At 38.1% G+C, this 11,278-nt stretch overlaps 2 protein-coding genes across 2 annotated transcripts in view; one reads left to right on the top strand and one right to left on the bottom strand.

Moving 5' to 3' along the window:
* Nucleotides 1–3,371, bottom strand: part of LOC107705296 (PEX5-related protein-like) — a 44,407-nt gene extending 41,036 nt beyond the window's left edge. The window contains exon 1 of the mRNA XM_016508532.1: nucleotides 3,072–3,371. Within this exon, the coding sequence (XP_016364018.1) occupies nucleotides 3,072–3,092 (21 nt within the window). The 5' untranslated portion in view covers nucleotides 3,093–3,371. The remainder of the gene's footprint in view (nucleotides 1–3,071) is intronic.
* Nucleotides 3,372–8,417: 5,046 nt separating this feature from the next.
* The window catches only part of phb2a (prohibitin 2a), a 15,619-nt gene continuing 12,758 nt past the window's right edge, over nucleotides 8,418–11,278 (top strand). The window contains exons 1-3 of the mRNA XM_016508563.1: nucleotides 8,418–8,514; nucleotides 9,452–9,581; nucleotides 9,736–9,820. Of these exons, the coding sequence (XP_016364049.1) occupies nucleotides 8,494–8,514; nucleotides 9,452–9,581; nucleotides 9,736–9,820 (236 nt within the window). The 5' untranslated portion in view covers nucleotides 8,418–8,493. The remainder of the gene's footprint in view (nucleotides 8,515–9,451; nucleotides 9,582–9,735; nucleotides 9,821–11,278) is intronic.

The raw sequence follows: 11,278 nt of genomic DNA, 5'->3' as shown, positions 1-11,278 counted from the left end.
AAATAGCCTATTAAGTCTAAATATTTAAGTATTTGGCGCTGTGATGAACATTATTCATTATTATTATTATTATTTCTGCAGTTTAGCGCCATCTGCTGTCAGAGAGTGAAAGTGCGCTTTCATCCAGAGCGTCTCTCGCATGTTCCGCCATGTGCTTCACGTCCGCTTTACATCAGAGTGCTCACGGGTCTTTCATCCAGCATACAGTGGTGTTGTGCATTTTGACCAGTTTATGGGAAAAGTATTCTTAAAATGCATTCAAAATTCGGAATAATTTGTAATATATAATTATTCACGGTATTTAGAAGTGCCCAGGATAACAATATCGTGCATATTCATTACCGTGATATATCGCATTACCGAATACCGGCACAAGTCTATTAGAAGCATATAGTTTCTTGTTAGTATGAAATGTAGAGATGTAACGATGCACCCTGGGCTGGTTGAAAATCGATGAAAGTATGTGGCCATTCAATTCAGTTGAGATGTTAAACGAATCACAATACAATTGGGGTGGGGGTTTATACGAATGTATCGCTGAGGGTAACTGGCTGTCTTTAGGAAAATGTTATTACTTCACCTGCATGTGACATCATTAAGGTGGTTCATCATTAATGTGGTTCAAATGACAGAGGTATGTTTCGGGAAACAGTGACAGTTCGGGAAATAGTTCATTCATTTTTCTATTGATGGATCTTAATATGGGGGTTAAGCAACGAGTTCCGTCGGTGTATGGGAAACGCACAGCTGTATGGCTAAAAGCCATGAATATCTAAAAATGTTTTAATTTTTCTTTTAAATTTGCTTTCTACCACTCTCAAACGCTTAATAACCACACATCTAAGCCGACTAACATAATTGTGACAAAAGCTGCATTCCAAGCACAAAATTCTCTGATAAAAAGAGAAAAGCACATCAAAGGGCTTTCTCGCACTTCTCTTTTTCAGTCTCTCACAACCCCATGCAAGGCTGAACTAATGTACCTTCAGAAGGCAAAGCCTCAACTATTGCGTACATGGGCATAGTAATATCAAAAGAGTTTCAGGTGGGCATAAGGGCATCCTCTCAAACGCACTCTCTCATCTGAGAATTTAGGAAAATTTTAAGTTCGTCCTTATAAGTAGTCACTCTCTGTCAGTGTTGCCAAGTTTGCGGTTTTCCCGTGGAATTGGGCTACTTTGTCACTGTTGCCGTGTGTTGTTTTTCATGTCCGCGAGTTAAAGCGACACCGATAACGTGATATTTAGCCCCTGGAGTGCGAATTTTACCAGGGGAACCCCGCCAAAAACGTGTATTTTACCCCCCGGAACGTGATTTTTAATGGGGAGCCCCCCTCGAAATGCGATTGGGCTAGTTTTGGGCTAGTTTTGAGTAGCAATTGGGCGGGTTTTGTTGTGAAAACCTGGCAACCCTGCTCTCTGTGTCTTATATGCAGATTCAGGGCATGCAGTGCTGTGAGTGGCAGAGATCTGTGGGAAGCTTGTGTAACATCCATAAACCAGCACCATTTGAGCCTTTAAACACAACTTGAAATTTAAAAACATATTTAAAAACATCACAACTGTTCCTTCGTACTGCACATGTAAAGTACCAGACAGGAAAATAAGTAGCCACAAATCGTGATGCAGCAAATTACTTGCAAACATACAATTTCAAACAGTAAACGCAAACACACATTTTCCTTTGTCCGATCATGAGAAATGTGACACAGACCTGTGGTCTAATACCGTACTACTCAGATTTACAGCTTGCTGAGACAGAAGACACATTTATCTTGAAGACTCGGAAGCAAACCACACTTGATGGCAGCTCCCTGAAGTGCAAGGCAAGCGCAGCATCATCAGTCATGTGAACGGCAGCAGGCAAGATCTAAGTTCAGACTCTATGAAGGTCAAATTCCTTCCAAGTGCAAAACACTGATGTTGAGCCAGCAGTCATGCAGGGGTCATGACATCAATGCTCATTTTAGTTTCATCCATTTTTAATTGACGAAAAGTCTTATTTTTTAAGGAAAAAGGAAATAAATGCATTTAAACATAAAGTTCTTCAAAACGCTGAGCTGACACATGTTAAGACCCACTTTGTAATGATATAAATGGCATGTGCATACTTAGACCTAAACACATACATGTACATATATGGTGATCGTGATTTCACCAAGTACAAAATGTTCCTGGAACAACATCCTTGTTGATCGTGGAACAACATTCCAAGCAATCAATCAGAATTGAGGGATAAGTTTACAGAAAATGTCAGTTTCAGCCTTACAACCAGAGTTAGGTGCTTCTACACCCTTGTTATTCAACTATCGTTTCCCTTTGATTTTAGGGATAAATTATGGGTAGGGTTAGGTTTAGGGGTAGGGATAGGGTTAGGGTTAGGGTTAGGTCCATGTTTTGGACAATAATGTTGATCCAGGATCAACAAAAAATGTTGATCCAGGAACATGTCTTATTTGGCAAAATCAAGGCAACCGTACATATATACATGATATACACACAGGTTAATGCAAATGTGACTACTGATTTAAAAAATAGTGCAACACATGTATACAAACACATCATGGTATGTAGGTAATGAAACTTTGAGGATAAAGCATCAAATTATAATTATTCCATTATGGTAGGGAAGTGTATTTTACCACATAGTAGGAAACCCTTTAAAAGTAATCTTAATATAAAACTTTAAGTGAGGTATGAGTGGGGTTCACAGGGGCTTATATTGAGACTATTTAAAACAACGGTGTGTTTATTGAATGCATGGACAAATACAAGCAGAACACAGTGTTCAGACAGTTAGACGTTTAAATAGGACAAAATAATGCCTTGAAACATTCTTTCTTTCTTCACACTTAACGTCCTCCTCATGCAGTTCATGCTTTTGTCGTGAAATGCGTTTTGCCCATTGCCCACATACTAAAATATATATTAAGAGAGTGAGATTTGACAGGTGAGAACAGGATAAACTCCACAAATTAAGGATGATTTAGTTTCCTCATGCGCACGTGTCGGTAGATGAGATGCTTCACGCGCCGTTGGCCAATAATAAATGAAAGAAGCAAGCGAGCTTACCTGTGAATGTCCCTGGTACATATTCAGTCCAATTGCTGAAAACACCGGCGTGTGCGTTGGTACACCACTACTGTAAATTGTCAATGAGGTGGAGAAAGAGGAGCGGAGCTATCCTGAGATGTTTTCATGCTCCAGCTGCGTCCACGTGAGGATTCCTCTTACAGGACCTTTCACGAGACCGTGCATCCGAGTTTCTGACGTACATATCACGCCGTGAGCTTCGAGGTAGAGGGTTCACTGCGTGATACGGCTAAAGCAGTGTGGTCTTCCTCTTTTTTCCTCGGGTTATTCCACTCCTTAGTGGAAATGTTCGAGTCCCAGCCCACTTGAGCACGGACACGCCTCATTGAACAGTATGCCACCTCCCATGAATAACATCAACACTCAAGATGTACTGCTGCTACTGCTGCTGCTGCTGTTGGCGGAGGGCGTCAGTGCAATACTCTACACTTTTATTAATTTACTTTATACTGCTGAGTAATAAGAGGACATGCGCTATGTTAACATATTTATTTTAACATAAAATATATTTAGTTACATAGGTACAAAATATAATTTCATTTATTACAAGATTAATAATGCCATGCCTTACGTTGGCAACCTCCACACTCTTTAGCTTGGTCACACTTTGATTGCATTCCTTCCTTGATGGTCGCTGTTGGTGGGTGCATGAGGAAAATTTAGTGTGTTGCACTGTATTCCTATTGATGTATGTCTGTATAACTATTTTCTGTAACACTTAATAAAAATTGATTTAAAAAAAAGATTAATAATGCCAACAAAGAGTATTAATACGAAGTCCAACAAAATAAGAAGATATTAGTAAAGTATTGTTCTTTGTCATTTAGTTCTTGTTTAAATCACATTGTAGCAATACAGTTTAACATACTGAACTCTGCTTACAGTGCTTTGTGATTTAAGGCACATAAAAATCCCTATTTTTAGGGATATTATTATTATTTTCATGTATTGTGTTTTTTTGATTAACCACTATTCTCGAAGATTCTCGCTGTGTTTTATGTAAATTAACATACTTCAAAGACCACTAACAAATGATTATATATAGAGCATATAGCCTATGCCACCTCTCATAAATAACAACAACACTCAAGATGAGCCGCTGCTGTGCCAGTACACTACTGTACACTTTTTATTAATGAACTTTATACTGCTGAGTGATAAGAGGGCTTCCGATAAGAGAGAGATACATTTTAATTATTTTATTCTTTCATTCACTTATTTTGTATTACTGTAATGGAAACTAGGGGTAATGGAAATAGGTTCTTTGCTTGGACCTACAGTACCATGTTCCTTCCATCACTGTCTCATTGGAGGCATTCATTATGATTGATTGGCTCTTGCTCAGTGTAGCAGTCCAAGCTTAATCACAAGTGAGACACACAATGACCTATTCACTAGAAGTCATCCACTCTACGCTGTATGTCAGCTTCAAATAATGAGCTGATATGTAATCAAATATTTCCCCTCCCTGAGTCAAGACTAGGTCAGGCCATAGAAATCCTCAATAACTGCAAACCTCAAGTCTTCTTTCCTTCCAATTTATTTTTCAGGAATTCCTGGAAATGATTTCAGCAACATTTTGACAAAAAAAAGCCCAGTATGCTGGATACGATGTAACTAGTTGTTACAGTGTCTTTTGGGGGGGGGGACATCATCTGGGTCATGCATTGTTAGCACAGAACTGTTTCTGCATGAGAAAAGAATCATTTTGTGATATTATTCAATGTCATTAAGCACTTGCTCATTTGCACTTGGCTCACTTCACCGACTGAACAGTTCAGGTCGGTCATTCTGTTGTTTAATGTGCTGGCTGATTTGACCTCACAGTGGCAATCATGTGTGCCCTGATATTAGCAGTGGGGATTCTTTGAACTGTTTATCCAATATTCTGTCCATCCTGAAGGTCATCTCTGAAGGACATGAAAAGAGTGTCCTTAATTATCAATGGATCTCCCTTTATTCATTTTTCTTTGCAGCTCTTGCATATTCTGCTCATAGTTTTTTTCATTCACCATTCCAGTCCACCTCATCTGTTAATTCTTCTCATTTTCTCCAGTATTTACCCTCTTCAGTCCCTATTGTTTCTTCAGATTTTTCAGCCTGAAGACTTTCAAGTCTCTACGAAAAATATTTTTTTACATGACAAAATCTAACAAATGCATGGTGAGTTAGATTTAAAATGCAAGAAAATGTTAATACGACTGCAAATACATTCCTAATAAAGTTACTACTAGATTAATACACAGTAATGCTTCTACAAATCATATTTTAAATGCTTCTACAATTCACATTTCACACGCAGACAATGACGTTATATAAATTATAAGTAAAATATTTTCACATAAGAAAGAAAGTTATTGCATATCATGTGACATATGCAGATCAGTGCATATTATGCATATTTTATCAAACATATGCTAAATGTGTAAACTTTTTGTTTTATATTTATTTGTTTTCTCTAACATATATATTTCAGGTCATTACAACACATCAAGATATTCAGGACTATTTGTGCTGCTATATTTGCTTTTACATTCAGTTCAAAAGATGCCAATTTTACTAAACAAATTTCTGGCTTTGTTCAGAGTGCTGCTAAAGCGCAAGTGTACTCGCAGTTGGTGAACCTCACTGAATTCATATCTGCCGTGACAAAGCTATCTTTTCAAGAGTCATTTACAAGGTTTTTTTAATTAAAGCACTTGCTTGTGAGAGTCACTTATTTCAACAGACCTCTCTCTCTATAACAATCATACAAAAAAATCAGTTTTGGCTAAATTAAAGGGGTCATTGATGCGATTTCAAGTTTTTCCTTTCTCTTTGGAGTGTTACAAGCTGTTTGTGCATAGATAAGACTCTTGAGGTATTCGGCCAATCACAACGCACTGGATAGTTGGTTAATCAGAGCACACCTCGCTTTTCAGACCGATTAGTTTTGTAAAAATCGACGCGTTTCAGAAAGGCGGGGCATAGAGGAGAAACAATAATGTACAGTATGTGGAAAATACTGTGTTTTTTTAACCTTAAACCGCATAAACACATTTCATTACACCAAATACACAAAATAATGTTCTTTTTAGCAGCATCATATGACCCCTTTAAGTACTAAAGCACAAATGAGAGTGTGATATAAAACCATAAGGTGTTAATAACTTAACATTTTTTTTACATAACATTGCCAGTTATTTTGTATGTTTCCCCTAACAAAAATACAGAGACAAAGTAGCATTAGTGCACAATAGTTGTTCTTACTTTCTGAATGAGTCATTGTGTTGAACAAATCACAAAACAGTGAATGTCCCAGTGCTGTATCTGTAAAAATTGAAAATGTACATAACCTTAAAGAGCTATTACCTGATCTGTCCTAAAAAAAAATTTCACTGGAGTAACTTCTTGTAGTTGATGTGGACCCTTCTGAAACTATACATTTGCACTGACATGATATCATTTGAAGTGCCAGCTGATCTTATTGGCTCTTCTTTTTATTTGACTCACTTGACCTGAGGTTGCTTAGACACTGGTGAACAGGGCAACACTTGGATGCATTGAAGTGAATGCCAATGAATGAATGCCTTAGCCCAGGAGATGCCAGATGGGCTGATGTCAAACTAGTCAAAGGTCACACAATGACAGCACAGTGAGCATCACATGGGTGTTCAGAGTGTTATTGTCAGTGTTAAATTCATCCATCCACCATCTGCCATTGTGACTAGCAGGGGTAAAAAGTGACAGAAGCAGCAGGATTTGGAGCAGGACAGTCAATCATGTCAGGTATCGCTGACACATAGAAATAAATACACTGTGTGCCATACATGTTGTGGAAAACCTATTAACCAAATTGACTTGTGTAAAAAGATTTTGAAATAAAAGGACATTTTCAAAGTATCTTGAGTGATAAAGGTAGCCATCTTAACATGAATGATTAGGAATAGGTCTATGACAAACTGAAGCTTTGTGGAAAAATGAGGATGGTTTGGAAGCAGACAGTTTTGCTTCATAACACATTATATTTATTTATTTCTGACTCTATGTTTGATGGAATTGATTTTCATGAACCGTGGATTAAGATAAAAAAGTCTTTTTTGCTTAAATGTTCCAGCATTTCCAAGTAATTAAAGAGTTTACTCATGCAGCTATGGTCGTATTTACAAAGTCTGCGATTTCTGCAGTTTTGTGGGTGGGTTGCCTTTTATAGGAAGTAATGGATAGCAATGTTTGGCATATGAAGGGGCCAAAATGCCACCCAATCAAAAACAAGCTACTGCAGTTGTACAAATGGTCTCTAAGGTGAATTTCACAAAGCTTGTCAAGAGAATTTCACCCCAGAAACAAGAAATTTAAAATTATTTTATTTTATTTTAATAATATTAAAGAAAAAAGAAATTCTAATTTGTTTCAATAAAATGAATTTTATATCAATCTCATTTTAATGGTTTTATATATAGTACTGACTTTTGTTGGTTCAAATAAAATGAAATAAAAACTCAGTGCATAGTAATTGCACAGTGCCTTTACGCTTATTTAGATAACAATAAAATAAAACAAACCAGCATTACAATAATGGAAATCTAATGCAGGGGTTTTCGAACCTGTCCTGCGCTGTCCTTTCAAACCTGCACTGCATATTTTGTATTTCTCCCTTATCGGACACACCCACTTCAGGTCTTGCTCTCTACTAAAGAGCTGATGAGTTGAATGTGTATTGCTGGGGAGCCTCCAGGGCAGATTTGAAACCCCTTGATCTAATGAGTTGGGTTAGGTTTGGGTTGGAGATTTTTTCATAAGATTCACCACAGAATCAACAGACAGAAGGAAACCCCAGTGCATGATGTATATGAAGATTTATGTACACTGCACATGTGTCTGCCTAACATATAGTTACACTAGCCTATATATAGCAATTCAGCTGTTTGAGAGCCTGACTCTCTTGTAAACAAGAGTTCTCTACTGCCACCTCCTGACACATTCATGTAGGCCAGTGGTTCTCAATTCCAGTCCTTGACCACTGCTCTGCACATTTTGTATGTCGAGTTAATGATCTGAATCAGGTGTGTTAAATAAGGTAGACCTGCAAAATGTGCAGAGCAGGGGCCCAGGACTGGAACTGAGAACCAGTGATGTAGGTTACTCTTATGTGTTTTCACAAACAGACCCAAAAGTGGCATGTAATTAAAGTTAAATACAACCACACACACACACACACACACACACACACAAGCTTCTTCACAGGGCTATAATGAAAACATGTTTAAAAAATGTTTGCGGTTTAATCACGTTCATTTCACTGCTGCACTACAGCTTCTCCAGAAGACTACAACTCCCATGGTGCCACGGGGTAACCCAGGACTTGCAGCACCACGTGCTTGGACTGTCACAGGTGACGTACAGCGGAGAGCAGGACAGCATGGCGAGTAAAGATCCCGGAGTAAGTTAATTAATATTTTAAAATCTAAAGAAAGCCTTAGAAATGTGTAGAAACATTTTGTTTGAGGATAATAACTGCATTTTAAATAACTAGCGTCTAGTAGTTTGCGTTTAATTGTATGTGTCTATTTATGTTTTAAAGAAAGCTATGCTAGTTGTGTGCTAGCTTTGCAAGGTCCAGTTATGCCACTATGATGTAACCTTGTATAACTTTATGTATGTGATTGTCATTAAAATACGATTATTGTGATATAGCATATTCATAGTTTCAAAATTACAATTTGTGTCAGTGATGTGAAGTTATATACGTGTTTTAAAGTTGCCCCTCATCTGTCCTAGACAAGGTCATTTTGGCACACTTGAATTGATTCATTTATTCAACGGCAGTCTTCAGAGGTCCAGTTATGCCACTATGATGTAACCTTGTATAACTTTATGTATGTGATTGTCATTAAAATACGATTATTGTGATATAGTATATTCATAGTTTCAAAATTACAATTTGTGTCAGTGATGTGAAGTTATATACGTGTTTTAAAGTTGCCCCCCATCTGTCCTAGACAAGGTCATTTTGGCACACTTGAATTGATTCATTTATTCACGGCAGTCTTCAGCAAACTACTGACATCTTGCACAAAAATCACTAATAACATTTTTAAAGAAATGTATCTATTATCATGTATTTTTGTAGGCTACTCTAAAAATCTGTCTTGAGATCAGCTTTAAAGTATACATGTACACAGTTCTCACCTCTATGTCATTGCCTCTTCATTGTTTGTCTTTATAAACACTATGCCCATGTATTAGTAGGAGGATCAAGCATGTAGAATATGAGATGTGCTGTCTAGATATCAGACAACATCATTTATATAATTTACATTGTTATTTTAAGATGTATTCAAAAAGTCTGACTTTATGTGTCTGTCTGTCTGTCTCAGGGTTTTTTGCAGCAGCTGAGGCAGGTTGTCGGCAGGATGGGGTCTGGCCCTCGAGGGGTTGGCCTGGGTGTGAAGCTGCTCATCGGAGCTGGAGCTCTTGCCTACGGGGTCAAAGAAGCCACATACACAGGTAAAACACATGCTGAAATTTTTTAAAGATGGGCTATTTACTCACACATGTGTTCTAAACCCATACAAGTTTCTTACTTGTGTAGAATTCAAAAGGAGAATATTCATGGTTTATTGGAAGTTTAATAACTAATTATGTTTTGCTGTGTATGTAGTGGAGGGTGGCCAGAGAGCAATTGTCTTCAGCAGAATTGGAGGAATGCAGATGGACACTGTGCTTGCAGAAGGATTGCACTTCAGGTACATTAAACGCAGGGTTTGTCATTAGAGCCATGAGCTTTCATTATAATAGTAAAAGTAGTACACAAAACAAAGTGAAAAATTATGAAATATTATCGTATAACATTCTTGAAGACTTTAACTACTTTTATATATACTTATATACAGTGGTCAAATTGTAAAAAAATAAATAAATTCAGGGGGATGGTGTGGGTTCTGAAGCTAATTTTACACAATGAATACAACATTTGTCTTATTTTTAGAAAGGTTAATTAATGGAAAAATTAGCCTTATTGCATTAACTATTATTTATAAGCTTTTTTCCTTCTGGGGCCTGAATGGAGGAATTTTGGTCAGTATTAATAATTAAAGTGTATTTTGCTGAATGTGTTTTTATGCTGGAACCTTGACTGGTTAGGCCTGTCATTGATAAATAAAGATGACAATAAAACCGCCAGTAGGTGGCAGCAAGTCCCTGTTTTAATAAATGATTTATTGAATGATTCAAATCAAGCGATTCGTTCAAAACGGCTGATTCAATTAGAAATGAAACAAGTCCATCTGAATGGACCGTTGAATAACTGGCTCACTCGATACTTTCAAAAACATATTCATGGAATGAAACACTGTGTTGCTCTGCACTGGTGTATAAAATTAATAGCACATTTGTGCTAGTGCGCATGTGCTGATATTCAGAAAAGTACATTGCTTGTGCAATGAATATAAAAACATAAAAACTCATACATGGGTATTTTTTTGTTTCATTGCTGGAGTTATAAGGGCATTCTAACTACATTCTAATAGGCTTCATCACACAGTGAATGCTTTTGGACTCTCGAGGCATGTTTTTGTTTGTTTGTTTGAAAAGTTGGATATTGTCAGCTCTCCTAATGTCTCTCAGTCCCTCACAGTCACACATACAGCTAGGGCTGGGTATCGAGTTCGATACTTTTTAGGCACCGACCGAATTGCCTCGATACCATCGAGTATCGAAAAACGTCTCGTCGTTCGGTACCAAATTTCGATACCTAAGGGGTTAATCTCATCAGCGTCAGTGAGCCAATAAAGGCCCGGGTATACTTCACTTTCCGCGTTCCGTCTCGCGCTCAGCCGTGTCCGCACAGCTTTCAAAGTATACTCAACCGCGGATGAGTGCAGACGGACGAGCTCAACACAGGCGCAGTTTGACTTGCGCTCTGTCTCAACTTTCACCTCGCGCATGTGCTGTTGTACGCGGACCGTCCGCGCGGTCTCAAAAAAATTGCCTGCACACGGACGGGGTGCACGGCTGTCCTCGAGCCCTCCTGATGACGAAAATGACGTCATGTGGACGTGGACGGCCGAAGTATACTTTGGCCTTAAGCCTGCAGCACTAGCCGGTGTGTTCGACTAGAAGAGGTGCGGCGCAGATCGATCAGTGTTTGACATCCGCGAGAGCGATTCGAAAGCGCACGGAGCAGTCTGCTCTCTTTAGCTCTC

Source organism: Sinocyclocheilus rhinocerous, unplaced genomic scaffold (assembly GCF_001515625.1).
Source record: "Sinocyclocheilus rhinocerous isolate Xijiao unplaced genomic scaffold, SAMN03320098_v1.1 scaffold2279, whole genome shotgun sequence".
Taxonomy (NCBI): Eukaryota; Metazoa; Chordata; class Actinopteri; order Cypriniformes; family Cyprinidae; genus Sinocyclocheilus; species Sinocyclocheilus rhinocerous.
The sequence above is the reverse complement of the archived record's forward strand: the minus strand, read 5'-3'. Positions and strand labels throughout refer to the sequence as shown.